This window comes from Doryrhamphus excisus, linkage group LG13 (assembly GCF_037039965.1).
Source record: "Doryrhamphus excisus strain RoL-2023G ecotype Guam linkage group LG13, RoL_Dexc_Guam_v1.1, whole genome shotgun sequence".
NCBI classification, from domain to species: Eukaryota; Metazoa; Chordata; class Actinopteri; order Syngnathiformes; family Syngnathidae; genus Doryrhamphus; species Doryrhamphus excisus.
Window position 1 is genome coordinate 11236992 of NC_136369.1, and position 19498 is coordinate 11256489.

Genomic DNA, 19498 nt, shown 5'->3' on the forward strand with positions numbered 1-19498 from the left:
CCCATGGATATCCTGGTATGTATTATCATTATACAAATGCAGGCTTTTCATAAATGTCTCGGTTAAATGTATTGACAGTAAAAGACGAATTGCAGCAACATTATTATGTCTGAGGCTCTTATTTGGGTTACACGGAGGACACAGAGTTTTACGATAACATCAATTACAAGAAGATTGTGTCTTCAACTCCCACAGAGATTTCATTTGTGTAAGTAAATGCTGGATTAAAAGCCCAAACACATCCTTGATTCCCCTCCTTTTAATCAGAGGATATTGTGCCATAATGGAACATGTTTCTGAAAAGAGGGGGCTAAGAATTGGATCCTTGCTAATTAGCGGAAAAAAGGACGTAGCAAGACTGAGATCTCTCCTCTACGTAATGATCAAATTGAACTGTCAGGAAACCGTTTGAGTTCTCTGGAAATGGTAGAATGCACTTATTATTAATCTCCTTAGTCAATCTTCATCTTTGGGCTTTAGTTTTTCAATCAACTTGGAGTATCAGGCAAGCGAAACACTAAGTGTAGAAGAGGATGGAGGGACTGAATGGTTATTTGAGCCCGTCTGCACTCTGAGAGCTCGGTTCTTTGCTTTCCTCGCCACTCTCAGAGATGCAATTCAGTTGAAAACTAAGTAGGATTAACAATGTGGTCATCTCTGTGTCAGATACCAAAAAGACCCAAGCACAAATCCCTCAACATGCCTCGGTTTTTTCAAAAGCAAGTTGTTTATAACCATGACTTCTGACAAAACAATATATAGCCAAAGACGCGGGTATTCAAAGCAAAACACGGCTCATTTTACTGGAACAAATGAAGCCCCGCCTCATCATCAGTTACACTCCCGCAGGCGGCGAGGGGCCAATAAGCGCGGCCAATTTAAAAGGGCGGTGAACAAAAAGCTCTACAAAGGGCGGCCCGTGGAGTTGAGCTGCAGCAGCTATAAACTCCCCAGTGCCTCTGCTACACCCAACCACCCCCACCCTGTCCGACCGTGTCCATTTCACTCCAGCTTTTGTCATGCTAATAGAATTGAGTCTGAAAGTATAAAAGACTTAATTTGTTATTACCATCCCTAAACGAATATTTTTCACACTAATTCAAAAAAAACATGTGCCGCCACTGCAGTGGTGATGAAAAATTAATTTTTCAATTTCATTGAAGTAGAAATGTGTCATTTCACACATTGACTACATGCAAAAAAATTACACGGATGCTGGAGGAGCTTATAAAATCAAAAGCAGTGTTCAGGACAAAAGCCCAATATGGCGTATGGATTGAGCAGAAATTCAAATACCGCCACGCAGAAGGGATTTTATGCCAATTTAACTAAGTTCACAAGTGATTAATAAAACTTCCTTTCATTACAAATATGTATCTATTTTAAAAAGTGATGATTTCATTTAATTCACACAAGAGGTCAGACAGGGTTGGAGAAAGGTAATCTTTGTGGATTATTACATATAGGAGTAATACATCACTCAGTAAAGCTCTCAATTATACAGGCTTTGACCTACAAAGAAGCACAATTGTTCACCAAATTTAGTTTCGGGCAAAGATTGCACATTGTACACTAATCTGGTATGATCCTATTAGATCAGATAACACATAAAACTAAGCTTCTGGTTAAATGTGTATGGATGCAACTCACCGAGGCTAAAGCTTTGCCAAGTGCGTCTCCAGTCTGTGAGCTTCCAGTGGCGTTCCCCCGATTTGCAGCAGCTTCGTAATCACAGAGTGAGTCGTTCAATAAGCAAATGAAGGCAAATGAAATCAAAATCATAGTGAGCCTTGAATTCAGCGATTATTTAAACGAACCATTACATTTGCATGAAAAGCTGCTACAACATACCCATGACCCCATCTGTGTTGTTGACCGCCGGAGTGTGTGTTGCAGATACGAATGGTGAAGCGGTTGTGTTGCCTCTGTGGAAGCTGGACATGGGAGGAAGACTGCCATTGATGTCTGGAGAAACGGAGTGTGCTGGGTAGTTCTGAAAACAGAACATATGAGTTTTGAAAGTTTGCAGTAACACAGATTAGACTTGTGTTTCTTATTCAATGGAAGTTAAAAAGAAGGCGGAGGAGGAATAAGAAGAGGATAGACATGACATCATCTGTCAAGGTGCTATTTGACTGACAGTGTTCTGTCACATACATTTCTTTTTCTTTTTCTTTTCTTAATTTATTTCAGACATGCACACTATGTTGCATTATTCTTTCTCACATATACACTTACAATACAATACACTTACAATATCTATTATATATATATATATACATATATACACATATACATAGACACATATCTACATACATATACATACACACATATCTACATATCTACACATATCTACATATATATACACTTACATACACACATACACATACATGCACACACACAACACCTCATTACTACACGTCTGAAAAGGAGCAGGAAGAAGCAAAGCTTATTAAATCCTACCCCTTCTCCACGCCATAGCAGTTACCAATTCATTCAGTCATTCATTTTCTACCGCTTTTTCCTCACAAGGGTCACGGGGGTGCTGGAGCCTATCCCAGCTGTCTTGGGGAGAGAGGCAGGGTACACCCTGGACTGGTCGCCAGCCAATCACAGGGCACATATAGACAAACAACCATTCCCACTCACATTCATACCTATGGACAATTTGGAGTCACCAATTAACCTAGCATGTTTTTGGAATGTGGGAGGAAACCGGAGTACCCGGAGAAAACCCACGCATGCACAGGGAGAACATTCAAACTACACACAGAGATGGCTGAGGGTGGAATTGAACCCTGGTCTCCTAGCTGTGAGGTCTGCGCGCTAACCACTCGACCGCCGTGCCACCCGTTACCAATTCAATATGTGATTTTTTTTCCCACACATATAATCACAGAATCTTACATAAGACAAAACAACAAAAGAAGAATACATGTCCTCCTACTGGAGGCTACGGGTGGAATACAGTCAGTATGCGTACATTTAATCCATTATATTAATACAGTATATCATAACATAACTGTGATGGCAAAACACTTGGGAACATCTAAAGGACAATGGCCCCAACGTCATGTGATTAAAAAATAATCTGCCTTTCAGGGTGTACTCAAGGTAGGCCATTTGTGCCGTGCTGGACTTGAGCATTCCAGCTACGGCCACTTGACTTGATCCAACACTTCCAACGACTTTCTGAATTATTTGGAGTCACTCGGATTATTTTTACAGTGGAATCTCAGTTAGCATACACCCTGGTTAGTGGAATTTTTGGTTAAAGTAGAAAGTTTCTGCAAAACTTTTGCCCCAGTTGGCCAACATTTTCCGGTTACAGTACAATATGGTGCACGTCTTGTCGTGGTGTTATTTTTTTTAATCAAAAACATAACGGAAGTCTTTGTCCCTCTGCCAAGTCACCCATATATGATGTCATCAATGGCACACTCAGTAGTTCTTTGTTAACTAATACAGTTACAACAAACTTTTTCAAGAGCTGAATGAGGGAAATGTTAATTGGTATCCCATGACAGACTGTGTTTAAGTTAAGAGGTCCCACGGTATAATTGGTCACAAACATGCCATATGCATTGGTGAGAAGCAGGGGTCCCCAGTCGATTGTCTTACCAGACGGTCATGCGAGTGCAGGCTGCTGTAGTTTCCTGACTGTGGCATGTGAGATGAGGATCCTGCAAGCATTCCTCCATAGCTGGGCTGACTAATCCCATTGGTCGAGTTCCATGGGTCAGATGAACTGTGGGTGCCATCTAATGACAAAATATGCGTCTAGATTTACACAAGTGAAAGCCACACAGAGCAAAGAAGTCTCAACACAAAACAGTGAAGCCTTAAACCCTCAACACAGGATCATCCACCAAGCAGGGTTTTATTATTCACTATTAGAGTTGAAACATGATCCCGGTTCTGAACACAGCTGAGATAATAGATAAGTAAAACAAAGAAGCAAGTTCCTAATTAATGTCTTGATCCTGCAGGGTCAGAAAAATTGGAATACTGACCCAGTTCAACAGTGCAGCTGCATCAATCTAGCAACAGAATCTTCAAAATCAGATTTAGTGTTTTTTTTTAACTGATGATTAATTCTACAATTCTTTTAAAAGCATGATCTTGACAAAAGATTCTTCCTTACTTACCAAAGAAAGTGCTGGCAAACATACTGCTTGAGGGCTTGGGTGAAGAGTAAGAGGGCGAATCTCTGTTGAAGTCTTCTGTTGAGTTTGGAGATGGTGCGTACACCTGAAAAACACAAAATCAGTGTTATTAGTTATAAAGCAATTTATTGTTCATTATAATGCTAGAGCGTGTAGGATCGATCCATTGATAGTCACTTGGTGGGACTGGAGGAAGACATGTTCAAAACCCTCTGCAGACCACAAGCTTATGAACCAAAATATAGAAATTGTGTGTTTTCTGGGTGTGATTTGGTCAAAGTAAATGTTTTAGCAAAACGTATTTTGTGCAGAGGTCGGGAATCATTTATTTCATTGTCTTTGTCACAAATTTTCATGTCACAAAATAAAGATGTGCAAAGGGGCTGAAATTAGTGTTTTATACACAACAGGCACAAAGAAAGTATTTGATCATTTAGCACATGACACACACAGCTAGCGAGTCCAGCGAGTGTGTGCACGGCGCTCGCTTGCAGGCCGGCCTCGCCTCAATGAGACAAAGACTGAATGACTGACAGGAAGGTTCACTCACTTCATTCATTCCAACATACGTAGAACCAATGCACCCAGGTGTTGAGACAGATGCACAGAGTGAAACACTTTTGTCATCCGGTCTGTTTGGTAGCGATAAAAGTGTCACATGTCAATATATCAAGGCCGGCAAAATTATTTTTATTTACTGTGCAATTAATTTATTTATTGATTATCATGACAAGCCTAATCCTGGGATTAATTAAGCATAGAGTATATAACTAGATACATAGTTGTAGACAACCACTGTTGTCTAGGTATTCTCCAATTGTGGTACACATACTGTATATATCATAATTATATCAAAATTGAGATCAAAGATACAATTGTTGGTCTAAAACAGGGGCCACTGGAGCTAGGGTCTGGGCGAGGCTGGGCCGCATCAGGTTTTCAAAAAAAAAAACCAACGCATTTATTAAAAACTTTTTCAGTGCTTTGGTTCCGATTTTCTACAATAAAAGCTCTGATAAAACATTCCACTGTTCTCAAATATCTTAATTTTTATTTTTCTGCACAAAATAAGATGATAAATAAATCAAGAATAAAAAAAATCAATCAGTAATAAATAAATATAATAATAATAATAATAAAACGGCAAATAATAAAAACTTAAGAAACCACATATAGTTGGTGGGTAGACAAATTATTTTTTTCAGATTAAAATTAACAAAACATTATTAGAGCCCTGTAGACATGACAAAACACGACTATAGTCACATTTATACTTTTTTATTTACAACATATTGCGCAACTGCAGGGTCTTGAGACACATGCTAACTCGCAAACTAGAGAGCTAGCGACCTAAACGTTAGCCTTCAAGTTATTTCCTTTAAACTTAAATAGCCAAAAACTTACCACTTCCACACGGATAGGGAGGATAACTATTAACAGTTATTTAACCTTTAACATGAACATTAATCAAACGTAATAATTTTTTCTGGGTACATGATACCATACAGCATCCATATCAAACTTGCGCGGGCTGCACTAACATTAAACTTTCATATCAAGGCGGGGGGCTCAAACTAGTGTCCTGCGGGCCACATTTGGCCCGCGGGCTGCGTGTTTGAGACCCCTGGTCTAAAATGTAAATATACTGTAGTCGGCTGTGTGTATTTAGTGCATTTGACCATACAGAAACAGAAAATGTGAAATCTGGTCTTGTGGTTATGTATGTTTCTCTGCAAATACCCGTGCAGACTTTAATGACTAGCAAGCAATCAAGCCCATGAAGGGAGAAGTGCATCAAACAGCAGTATTTGCATTTCAGATCAACGCAGCCTCTAATGGTAGTATAATGACAGCCGCATACTTGCACACTCTAAATGGCTGTGGCAAACTACAGCCTTCCCTGAGAGGCAGATATCAAATAAATGGCATAAAAACAATATACTCTCCGTTTTTTGGAATTGTACCTGCAAGCAGACGGCAGAGTAAAAAGGAGAGCACAATGGGCACGCTGTTGTACGGCCGTATGTGTGCCAAGGCGGTGGGAGGATCAAAAGGGACTTGGGGCCAAACACCAGTGATGTGGTCTATGACTTCATCCACTCCATATGGAGGGAGAGCGGGTGAGGAAAAAAAAAAAAAAAAAAAGGAGACAGAGCACATCCATGGGAAGGAAAAGATTGAAGGTCTGGATACATTCTATCTCCTGTAGAGAGCACTGGTTGACCCTCATCATGTCGCACTAATCAGAGCCAGACCTGCCAGCTACATTCCACCTGCTCATTCCCAGTAAACGCCCTAGTCTGTGCTCGCTTGTAGGGTAAATTCCTCCTTTAATAGTCTCATATCACACCTTGGGCCAAATGTAAGCAGCGGAGAGCTCAGCGCTAACAGTCTTGTGTGTGCTGACCTAATTTATCGTGTCGATGGAATCGCACAAACACTGATTGGTATGACAATGAACTTCATCAGCACATTATGTGATTATTGATGCTACCTCGACTTGCCTCAGTTTCTCACTTTAAATCCAATTGCAGGACATGACAAAACCATACAGTTTAAATAAACAACAATAGATGGAAACCAAAGGTCCCCAATAATTACTTCCTAGCATTTGGTTGTAAGTAGACACATTTTATTTGTGCAAGAGGAGACTGATGGCACCAGGCGCGGAGTGCTACAACAAAGATGAAACTGTGGAGTATCACACTGAAATGCCCGGCATTCAGACACAGCACCAAGGTAAACAAGTGTTTCCAGTTGTGTATCATCAAATGATGTAGTATCAGTATTCTTGGAACCTCAGCTGACCAGGTACTGAAAAAGCATTTCATGGCGCCTGCTTAAGCCAATGGAAATGCATCAACAGAGAGTCAAGAGTTGGTGTCATGCAGTGGCAAAGATTGTGTAGTGCAGTGTTTTTCAACCTTTTTTGAGTCACGGCACGTTTTTTACGTTGGAAAAATTTTGCGGCACACCAATAACCAACATTATTTGCTTCTTTCAGTTTTTTCCTGATTACGGACTCACTACAGCAGATCCTTTTGATCTGCATACCAATTTAACCAACAATGTGCATCACTAAGTCTATTAGAGGAACGAGGCAATCATCTACCTGTTGCCACATGGACGAATATTACATTGCTCTGCCAGTCTTTACACCAATGACACGCGACAATGACATAATATTTGCAGAAAATTATTAATACATGTTGATTAAAAAAAGTGATATTGAATAATTGTTGAACAGTTGTTGAAAATCACAATGGACTGCATATAGCTGGTGTCGTATTGATTCCCACTAAAACTCCTATTCACAATAGCAACCAATCTACCCAAGTTAGCCGGGATGGGTGATGCCATTACAGTGAGTAGGACATGTATTATTAAAAATGAATTGGTAGATTGTATTTTCTCTCATGCATGGTATTAACAGAAGAGTCGGGCAGTAGCTGTTGATGCTAAGACAAAAAAAAAGACATCCAAGACACCTTCTCTACAATGTCAGTAAGTCATGTAATCGCTCAGGATGAGCTGTTATTACCTGTGTAAGCCTTGGTGACCACAATAGTTGAAATGGTTTTCATTTTATGGCTTGTCACTAAACTGATGGAAAATATGCTAATTCAATTCACACACATGCACCCACACAAAAACATGTGAACGTGATATAAATGCAGGGCACGGCTCAAGTGAGACTCAGGGTTGCTTTGCCGAGCAAGCATGACTTCAGCGTGTTGTTGTCAGGGTGTGTAATTAAAGTGCTCTAGCAGGGGTGGAGCCCTCTTGGGTCTTCTGGCTTACACATGTGACTGGCCGTGATATTAGTTCCATGGAGATCTCAGGTTAGGCTTTTGTCCTTTGTAACTCAATGGGCAGCATATGGCATTGGATAATGCTAATTGTCCTATTTCTTACCCAAGGCATTAATAAACCATCCCAAACACAGGGAGCCTCACGCGCCGGCCTATGCAGAAGGCCCCGCCTGGGTTCCCTTTTACAACACCATTAATTAAAAGCCGTCACTCACACAGTTAAGCAGGCTAACACAGACGTAAAGCGGTCATTCCAGCATCACCGGGGAATCATTCTTAGAACATTAACACCACTGTGAAACATAGAAAACCTTTATAACGGTACTTCATTAGGTCGTAGCGTTAAACTTGTAATGACACCACATACACAACGATATTTACTGGATACAAGTGAATGTAAATAGATGTAATTACAATAAAAGCAGTGAACCCAACAGGAGGATGACGGAAATAACATTTTAAAAGGCAGGCTAGCATTAATGGTGTCTCTTATTTTCCTGCTGTATGTCACTGCTTGGAGTCAAATCTGGATTTGATTGATTGATTGAACATTTGTGCACAATACCTGCCAACAAGTATAAAACAGTGACAATTAATTGTCTCACCAGAGGGCAAATTCCGTTGGAAAAGTGTTTTGGAAAATACCTGACAGCAGGAATTTCCTTCAATGCTTGAATTTGTGAAGGACAGATTCTAATGAAACAAAGAACAACCCCATAAAAATGATTAAACATCCGATCCATCTAAATATGGACCATCTGTTAAAAAATTAAACAAGCAAATCTTCTCCTCCAAAAAAGATATGACTCGAGATGCAAGAAATGCAACAAGCAAAAAGATGAAAGTCATTCATGTGGTTATAGCAGATCAAAACTGACCTTGTACTAATAAAAATATGTAATCAGTTATCCCGAATTCAAACACGCATTTGAATAATTGGCTGCAAAATCTTTTGATTAGAAAATAAATCCAGTAAAGCAACAGCAGAATGGTGAAGTAGGAGCCAACAAACATTTGGCTCCATTTATCAACCAAATATCACACGGTACAAACTAGTGACTGGCATTTGATTAAATACCCTTGATTAACTACACACGTCATCATGTTCTTCTTCTTGAGATCGTAAACTAGCGGAGGCTCAATCAACAGTGCCTCTGCTGGTTGCAGCCAAGTAGAACACTGCAATATAACTCAATGTGTCACCATCCACATGGTCCAATTAATTCAGTGAACGTACCAATCCCACACGGGTTTCACATAAACTCTATGTTGCACATGTGTCCCTAAATATACACTAAGGGGGGGGTTGATAACATTTCGAAACGTGAGATGGACTACAAAACAACAACTGCCACTTCCCTCTATGCAAGCAACATGTCCCCTTTAATTATGTAGATACAACTTAATGTCATCCACTTTCCAAGGGATTAAACAACACATAAAATGGAATAATCACTGCAGGGGTTTTATTTTGTATTTGTCATTAACAGGAGACATAATAAAGATCAACTTGAACTGTACTAGTTCAGTGCCACCAGCTCACAAGTCATTGAGAACCCACTGTGAATTCTCCCAGTGCTCCAGATGGTGAACATTCTATGCAACTCTGCTTTACAACAAATTAATTTGGAATCAAGTTAGATTCACAGAATGAGCACCACATTTCTTATTTCCTTGCAAAGGAATCCAGAGGGGGGAAAAAAAGTTATTTAACAAGCGCTTTTGATCAGAATCCTTTTTGTCCACATGCTATCAATTTCCTCCCCATCATTGACTGTAACGCAAGTCTGTTAATACTTAATATAAAAAGAGATCAAAGTCATGTGCATGCGTTTGGGGACATGCTGTCATAGGTTGCAAAGACAATTTAAATGCAAACTGATTAAGATGACCTTGCAGCAACGTCAAAATATTGCAAGTAACCCAACCGATGACAGGTGGAAATCTGCAGGTGTAATGTGCTTATGACAGGATAGTAATGTAAGGATTACAACACAGTAAATGTAAATCTCGTTTAGGTTCTTCAGTTATGTGTTTCCACAAGATTATAAGAAATTCTCGACAACAGGAAAAAGAACCAATCTTGACCAAACAACTTCAACATTCTTAAAAAAAAAAAAAAAAACTAAATCAAACATGCACATAAAACAGAGGCTGCATGCCTTTACAAAAGGCACTCACACTTTTTAACACAAACAAATATCAAAGAGGTCATTAAAGAGAAGTTCAGAAATCACATTAAGCTCCCTGTGGTGTCAAGAATGCCTATGTGATTAAAAACAGATGGAATAACAGCAAACACTGGTGCTTGGAGCTCAATCTGCAAACAGGAAAGTCTAACCTCAACAGGCAGCCTCTTTCCCCTAATCATTCCCAGACTCCCACTTGTTATTATTTCAACCCCGTCTCCAAGCTCCAGCAACCAGCCCGTAAAAATAAATTCATCCAAAAAAGCCACGGTATTTCATTCTATGGAAAAAAGTTTTGACCATGGTCCAACTTTTTTTTTTAAACACATAAAGCCTTGAATCAGTTTAGGACCTGCAGGGTGTAGTAGGATAAAAACAATATCATTGCAGTTCCTCAACTTTAAAATGCATTATTCATTTTGTAAGAAAGCTGAAATGTAAACTTGCATCTCACGCATGCAAAATCACTCACACACAAGATGTTTTTACATTAAACACAGAACACTGACAAAAAAAAAAAACACAGTCAAGTTGAGTCCAGCACCACCCTCAACACATTCCCAAAAAAAGATTACTCACCGATTTCCCGTTGTAGTAGTACATTAAGGAATTACTGCCCATTCCAGGGACAGGATAGGCGCAATACATTATAGCGTTAACAAACTACCGGATAAAAGGTAAATTAGAAAAAGTATGTAAGCTTTCTTTCTGGACAAACATCCAAACCGTTCAAAAGGGACTAATAATTCTCTCAGTGCTGGCCTCCACTCACAGCCCACTCACAGGAAACTTATGCAAAGCAGGACAGTACCACTCAGCATGAAAAGAAGGGGAGGCTGTCAGGAGGGAGTGGCTGGTGTGGTACGTCCCTCTCTTAAGCCGCTGAGTGCTGAGGCAAATAGGAAAGGGACGAGGGGGAAGGGAAGCAACGACGAGGTGGGTATAAAAAAGATAAAGAGAAGTGGGTGGGACAGAAAACAAATGTGTGAGGCGATTTAGAGCGAGAGGGGGGCAAAAAATAATTCCGAGCATTTAAAAAAAAAAAATTTACATTTTCTGCAGCGGAATCAACAAACTGGAACTAAAATACCTACGTTCTTAGCTGGATTTCATACGTACAGAATAAGAGAAGTGAACCAGCATCGTTTTATGCATGATTAAAAACTTCTTGTATGGAACCACTCAGCATACCTGTGTGACCACAGTCAGCTCACACGCAAATTACAGAAAAAGTGTGTGACCACAGCAGGAAATGGCATATGGACTCAATATGTATTTGCGGTAAAATATGAGCGGTGCTGTTGGCCGAAAGGGAGATTCGCTGTAGAAGTGTGAAGAAAGGAAGAACTGTAAAGCATGCAACAGCTGCAAAGGGGCTGGCTCGTGACGTCTCAGCAGGAAAAATAATGCTCCATTTCCCAAACCCCCAGGGGCCTCAGGCGGGGGGAGAGCACCGGAGGGGAAAGCAAAATATCAACAGCCATTTTAATACGGTTTACTGTCACTGCAAGCAACACAGCTTCCAATTTATCCACCTTTATCGTGTGGGAGGAAGAGGGTTGGGGAGGGCAAAGGACAGCAGAAGAAAGGAGAGGATTGATACGATATTCCATTGAAAGCCCAGCCTGACTGGAGCCTTTCATGACGACCACTCAAAGCTTCCCGGACTAAATACAGGCCTGCAAACTCATTTACGACAATATTGTTATAGAAAGATTAAAGCCTCCACATCTCTAGAAAACTAGGCCTTTATTATGCTTTGCCTTTGGTAGTGTTATTATTTATCCCCCCCCCCTCCCTTCTGACGACTTCTTTTAAAGTCTTCCAAAACACTGGCTCTACATTCTGTAACCGCTTTATAGCTGGATCTGATTCAAGTTGATGCTTTAAGGAAAAATGGCTGTGATAGAAGTGTTTGAAGGGGGCTAAAACAAGTCCAGACGCAGCTCCGTCTAGTGAGGAAGGAAACATAAAGGGACAAAGAAAAGGGGGCATTAATTTTAGGAGCATGTGCACGTGTAACAGTGCTCACTGACTCACACCAGCAGAGAGGGTAAGCACGTCTCCAGTCAATGTGAGGGAAAACTTTTTACGACATCTTTTTGACTCATGGCAGAAAGGTAACAGCCGTGACATTGTGAAAAACATTCCAAATCCCCGAAGGAGATGAAGGGCATGCTCCACCCACCTGTTCTAAAAGACACACAAGTCATTGCGGCATGCTTTTCTTGGAATTTGTTTAGCTGTTGCAAAAACAATGAGCAAATCCACAGGCTGAGGTCATCTCCATCTCAGGCATGGATTTAGCAATGATGTCACCAGACAGGAAGATTGTTTCCTGTAAGAAGCTCTGGTTCTAATTAGGGAGGGCTCACATAAGGGATTGGGGGTGCACTTGGGGATAAAGCCCCCCATCTTCCAAACAAAAAAAAAATCCTTGCAAAAGGTAAGCAATCATGGCAACAAAAAAAGCACATTTCATTGTTTGCTGAACAGTTTTGACTCTTTGTTGTTGGTGGTCCAGATTTCCTGTTTTGTGCTCACTTATTTCTCTTCATGCAGTCCATTGTGTGGTTTTGTTTGCATTTTGGCACAAAACAATGTATAATTGCAAAACTAGAAAAAGGTTTTGCAATTCATTCATTCATTCATTTTCTACCACTTATGCTGACGAGGGTCGTGAGCGTGCTGGAACCTATCCCAACTGTCTTTGGGCGAGAGGTGGGGTATACCCTGGACTGGTCACCAGCCAATCACAGGGCACATATAGACAAACAACCGTTCCGGAATACCCGGAGAAACCCGACGCCTGCACAGGGAAAACATGCAAACTCTACTCAGAGATGGCCGAGGGTGGGATCAAACTCCTAGCTGTGTGGCCTGCGCGCTAACCAACTCGCCGTGCAGCCCATTTTTTATATACATGTAGTAATTCTGTATCCTGTGCAGTGTGTGGTAAAGTAGTGTAAGGAGTGTAAAGGTGACTAATGGGTGTTATTTCATGTGTTAAAACCCATATTAGAAAGTCATAAACAGGTTTTCTATGCTTAAAGTCCAAAATATTCTGTGAATTAATCCTGAATTCTATTTCGCAGAAATTCACTTTTCGGGTCTGAACAATTAACCATAATAAACGAGGGGCGACTGCATCAAGCCACAAACACATCCACTTGACTAGCAGTTCATTTGAATGAATGGTTGCTCTACCTAGTGGGGAAATCAGTAAATTGCAGTCATCAACTTTCCAATCAATCAACTGTGAAGAGATGTCAAATAGTGTTATAATGATACAAAAAAAATTTGGCCTATGTTTGAGTCTGTGGTGGGGTGAGCAGACAAACAACTATAAATCCTGTGTATCCTGGTGGAATACAAAAGGAAGAGGAACATCAAGCAGAGCAAGACAAAATGAGAACAGAGGGTTTGATTATTGAACAGAGTGGGAGTACTTCTGTAAGGATTAGTTTCAGCTGAATTAAAAATTATTCCAGTTTATTATTCAGTTCTGCCTGCATCAGCAAGGTCACAGCGACAGAGGAGCCCAGGAAAAGACAGGAGTTAAGGGGAAGGAGTGACCTGGCTTATTAAAGAAAAGACCCAGTGGACCCTGACAGCTTTTAGGTCTAAGCCTGGTGGACCATTTGGGGAGAAGCTCATACACCCTTAGCAGTTACTTTATGCTCATATAACATATAAAACTGCACGCAAAGATGTATAATTCACACAGATAATGTATTATTGTATGTTATGCTTGTTGGCTGGCTTGTACAGTTAAAAATACGCCCTACATTTCTGTGACAAAAGTCCCTCCTGTCTGTTTATTTGTGATTTTTGCAACACTTATTCTTATATTCTTAATTCTTAACACTTACTGCCACAGTTGGGCAAATAATGTATGGCTATGCAGAACAGTTGTTCACCATCCACGCTGCGCAACAACCAAAATACCAAGGGGACACAATCACCAGAGACATCACAACTCCACACTTCAAATTTAGAACTAAAGAAGCCTTTAGAATTAAAGGTGAAACATCTTCAACAAACACAAAGAGTCCAGTTCCCTTGATTCAACCTTTGCATATGCTTGCAATGTAAATTAAATTAAATGTTTTATAATTTGACGATGGACTGGATGTCCAGTGGGAAAATTATTACGTTTGATTAATGTTCATATTAAAGGTTAAATAGCTGTTAATAGTTATCCTCCCTATCCGTGTGGAAGTGGTACGTTTTTGGATATTTAAGTTTAAAGAAAATAACTTGAAGGCTACCGTTTAGGTCGTTAACTCTCTAGTTTGCGAGTTAGCATGTGTCTCAAGACCCTGCAGTTGCGCAATATGTTGTAAATAAAGAGTATAAATGTGACTATAGTCGTGTTTTGTCATGTCTACAAGGCTCTAATAATGCTTTGTTCATTTTAATCTGAAAAAAATAATTTGTCTACCCACCAACTATATGTGGTTTCTTTTTAATATTTTTTTTATTATTTGACGTTTTATTATTATTATTATTATATTTATTTATTACTGATTGATTGATTTTCTTTATTCTTGATTTGTTTATTTTTCATCTTATTTTGTGTAGAAAAATAAAAAGTAAGATATTTGAGAACAGTGGAATGTTTCATCAGAGCTTTTCTTGGAACCAAAGCGAAGTTTTAAAAAAAAAAAATTGTTTTTAATAAATGCGTTTTTTTTGGAAAACCTGATGCGGCCCAGTCTCACCCAGACCGGAGCTCCAGTGGCCCCCAAGTAAATTGAGTTTGAGACCCCTGCTTTATATCCTACCTGGTTTACATCTAAGATACCACTAACACATTCTTGAACATCAGCCATTGCACAAGCTTGCTTTGGCAGTCACAGTGGTCAGGCTTTGGTGGTTTCTATATACCACACTCTACCTTGGTGACTGTAGTCCGCCTCTGTGCTCTCAAGCCTGCCAGCAATCTGAAAATCAAGGTTTGCATTAATGCCATACACTCACGCAAGCCCCGCATTAATAACTTGCAACAGGGCCAGCTCGTGTGTAACGACTTTAATCTGTGCATTATTGTCGGACTCTTTGTCATTTTAACTCATTCTTCTCTTTGCACATCAAAGAGGTCAGGCCTTTGGCTTGTTTGCCCGTTACATTATCTCTAGCCTCTAATGTCAGTGGTAAATTTCAGCAACCCAAACAAACACAGAGCGTATGATCCCAGAGGAGGACAGCGACTGTTCAACATCATCCCAGTCAAACCAAAGGTGTCTATCTAATCGGCCATCTGATGAAACCACCCCCAGGGGGCCTGCTAACTGGGGTCAGGGAAGAGACTAAAACATTGGCAGCTGTATGGGCCAATTGTACAATTTTGTTGTCAGCCACAAGCACTATATACTGCATATACACTACATTCATGACCCTGACATTCTAGAAGAACATGCACAATGTACATAATGATGTTTACACACTGAATTACAAAGTACTTTTTCCACGGTAAACTCAATACAAACAATAGCTTACAGCAGAGGTGTTCAAAGTTATTCCACTGACAGCTGTATATTACAGATGGTGCAAACCATCTGGAGAGATGTTGGTGTGTTTCTATGTGGACGTGAATTGTGGAATGGTCTGGGCCTCAAACTCAATCAATGCCATAACAGAGGACGATTTAAGTCACTTTTCAAACAGATTTGGACACAGTATAGGAAGGGCAAGACCTAATGGTCACGTTACATTCATGACGATGAATGTATTATTCCTTATCATTGTTGGTATGTCATTGAAGATCAAATTACTGTTTATTGTAAGTAATATCGGGCAATATCTGGTAGTATCTGTGTGTATACACAGATTTATGTGTAATATGTACATCTACGGGCGGCACGGCGGTCATGTGGTTAGCACGCAGACCTCACAGCTAGGAGCACCAGGGTTCGATTCCACCCTCGGCCATCTGTGTGGAGTTTGCATGTTCTCCCTGTGCATGCATGGGTTTTCTCCGGGTACTCCGCTTTCCTCCCACATTCCAAAAACATGCTAGGTTAATTGGTGACTCCAAATTGTCCATAGGTATGAATGTGAATGGTTGTTTGTCTATATGTGCCCTGTGATTGGCTGGCGACCAGTCCAGGGTGTACCCCGCCTCTCGCCCAAAGACAGCTGGGATAGGCTCCAGCATCCCCTGCGACCCTCGTGAGGAAAAAGAGGTAGAAAATGAATGAATGAATGTACGTCTACACTTTAGGGAAATTACTCTTAACTATGCTAATACTACTGTTTCTATTTTGTTTTCATACTAAAATAAATGTAATGTAAATCGAAACCGTGATGGGGTTTGGTGATGTTTTTGTCTTGTGGGTGGAATTTCAGGATGAACGTTGGATGCACTGTAGCCTCTGCGGGCCGGCTTGGCTTGGCCCTCTCTATGCTTTTGAGTGTATGTACCCGGCGCCTTTTGTGCGTTTTGCTGTTCTGTGGCCGGGGGCTGGACGACAGGGATTACAACAACCTGCAAGTGGCTCTCTGTGGCACTCCGGGCTTGGTGGCCCCCTGCCTCTTCGGGAATCCTGTTGAAGCCTCACAATGGTGAGCTACTGAGGGTTGTTGGGTGTCATCTTGGTGTCATAGTGTTGAGATGTGGGTGGCATGATGAAGAGTACTGCTTAAGTGCCAGGTCTAAGTGAACCATAAGAAAATAATAAATGGGAGAGCATTTAAAAAAAAAAAAAAAAAAAAAGTGAATTACCTTCTTTTGTTATCCTCCTCATGAGCAGCCTGTATTAATATTTTTACAAATTCCAGAAGAGGCAGTACCTCACCAGCTATGAACCTCACCACACGTCCCGTTTTCAATGTACCTTTGTATGCATGTTCGGCATAAGCAAACAAACAATTATTAGCGTGAATATTTAAACTAACCAAAAGACCTCATAATAATAATGACACGTTTTGGAAAAAGTCACAAAAAGAACCCCCTCTAGTGAACAAAGCATCAACTTGTTATGAATGCTTTCATGAGAAATACATAATACACTGCATTGTAGTTTAAAAATTTTCCCTGCTGAACTTTGTCACAAGGCTTTACAATTTGATTTTATCATGCCAAAATATTACTATCTGTGAATAAAAACAAGCCGAACAGCATTTTTAGGAATGAAAACCTCATGTTGCTGCAGCAGTACAATAATTTGATCTGCAGTCTTTACATTGTTGACTGGATGTTCATGTATTTCATGTCACGCATCTAACAACACTGCAAGGAACATTTCTGGATCATCAGAGCCAAGAGCACACCTGCTTTTGTACAGCCCGCACAGTTCAAATCCCTCAGAAACAAGGGTGTCTGAGTGATCTGTCACAAGGAAATGTCAATCTTTTTTGTCATCCCCACTCAGGGTTCTCACTTGCAAAAGTCCCTGAGGGGATCTGAATCTGAGCCCACCACTTTCTCTCTTTTATCCCGCAGCCGTGCTGACACAGAAGCTGGGGAGAAGTGTCACATCAAGCCTCTGCGCATCCTGACAGGGAATTGTGGGGGGGTGGAGACAGTATTTACCCAAATAAACTGACATGCACACACATCCACACATTCACATTATGTCTTTCCCATAAATATCTTGCGAGATGCAACTTTCCCCCACAAGCGACAGAATCTCTCCTCAGTGCTCCTGTCACACAGGTGCCCACGCAGCTGCCCATCAGCAAAGCAGACTATCTGTGCAATGACAACATGGTACAATCATCAATCTCAGCACTAACTTTATATAGTGCAATAATTAGTGTAATTTCAGACTGTACATATTCTGTCAGCAATACAAGAAAATGTATTGCAGGTGAGAAAACCTGCTCATCAGTAGCACACGTGTGCAGATTATTCATTATGTCTGGAGCTATGAATGTACGTCAGCCCTTATTATTTTAGGAAGCAGGCTAATATAATTTCCCAAAAATGCAACCGCATGTACCGTGGAGTGTTGCAGAACCACAGGGAAAGTATGTGTGTGGCTAAGAGAGGAGGGTGTCTGTATACAGTATAAGATGAAAAAGACCCATAAACAGTTGAGTGTTTGCAATCACCAGCTGTCCCGTCTAGATAGCCTTCACATCCTGGTGCACGGCAGTGTCAAACCCTAAATGCAGCGCGGATGTGCTGCAGTAAATATTTTGATTTGGGCCCCATCATGAAGTATACACAAACATCATGCTTGGACCTGCAACTTACATTGCCTGTCAGATTTAAAACTGCATTTATTTTAAGAGCCATGAGCCAAAAAGACAAGCGGGCAGGAAAGATTTTGAATGAAATAAATAAGAAAATTCAGAGGCACAGACGAAAATCATAGGAAGCAGTGTAGTGTGTGTGTGTGTGTATTTTTTTTAATCAAGCATCTATTCAGGTCTCTGGTGAGGGTTTCGCGCTTGCTTACACCAGCAAAAGCTTTCAGAGGCATCTGCAGCTGCATTCATGCTTTAACAGGTACACTGCAGGCTCTTCACACAGCTGCCGCTGGCTTCAGGTGCGCCTTCGCTTCAGCACTCCTAGGCACCGCCACCGTTGACGGCAGCACAAACACCGATCTTGGCTGATAACCATCTAATTGCACTACAAGTACTCCAACTTACCTTGACTGTGCTTCCTGTTAATCCATATGTACACAGAAACACATTTCCTTTCCAAAAATGTCTTACTTTTATGTATTCAGCACGAAGGTTCATGTATTTCGTCCGACATCCACTGGAATCCCTCAGTGGCCATGATTTTGCAAGCCATCAAGATCTCTCTGCACCTCCTGGGTAGTCCACGGGTTACTGCTCTGTCCTGTGTACGTTAGGTTAAAAAAAAAAATGGTGCCCTAAAGCCTGAATTAACCTTCAGCGTCGTCACTACACCTTCTGATACCATCTTGATTCATTTATCACTCTTCGGTGAGGGCTGACTTGCAATACTCCACGAAAACAACACTCTGCTGATGAGCGATTTAGATTCTGGTGTACTGTAGTAGGAAACATCGGTGACTGTGACATCCAGATCATTGGCTATGTTTACATGCAGTCAAACAACCCTATCATAACCGCAATATTAGCCATAACCTGGTTGCACACGCCCACGTAATCACCAATAACCTTTTTGAAAAACCCAAATATGCTAATATTAAATTTTTTAACAACCCGATTAACCTTGCATTACTCCTTTTTAGCCTGAATATTGGGTCATGAATACGCAGCAGCAGTATTAACGTAGTATTAACGTAGCAGTTTATCGGTGACCTGTGTTTATTTTGTATAAGTCATGGGGCAAAAACGCTTGTCTGTGTAGCATTATAGCATAGAGGCAGCGGGGTTGCTAATA

General features: G+C 40.7%; 1 protein-coding gene across 4 annotated transcripts in view; it reads right to left on the minus strand.

The window, feature by feature from the left end:
* The window catches only part of tcf12 (transcription factor 12), a 69690-nt gene that overhangs the window by 15375 nt on the left and 34817 nt on the right, over positions 1 to 19498 (minus strand). For 2 of the 4 annotated variants that reach the window (XM_078795842.1, XM_078795843.1), the window contains exons 9-12: positions 4149 to 4251; positions 3622 to 3761; positions 1852 to 1993; positions 1651 to 1721 (exon numbers count right to left, since the gene is read on the minus strand). In XM_078795842.1, coding sequence (XP_078651968.1) covers positions 1651 to 1721; positions 1852 to 1993; positions 3622 to 3761; positions 4149 to 4251 — 456 coding nt within the window. Of the gene's footprint in view, positions 1 to 1650; positions 1722 to 1851; positions 1994 to 3621; positions 3762 to 4148; positions 4252 to 10746; positions 11165 to 19498 lie in introns of those variants that run through there. The other 2 variants (XM_078795844.1, XM_078795845.1) reach the window with 2 other exon arrangements.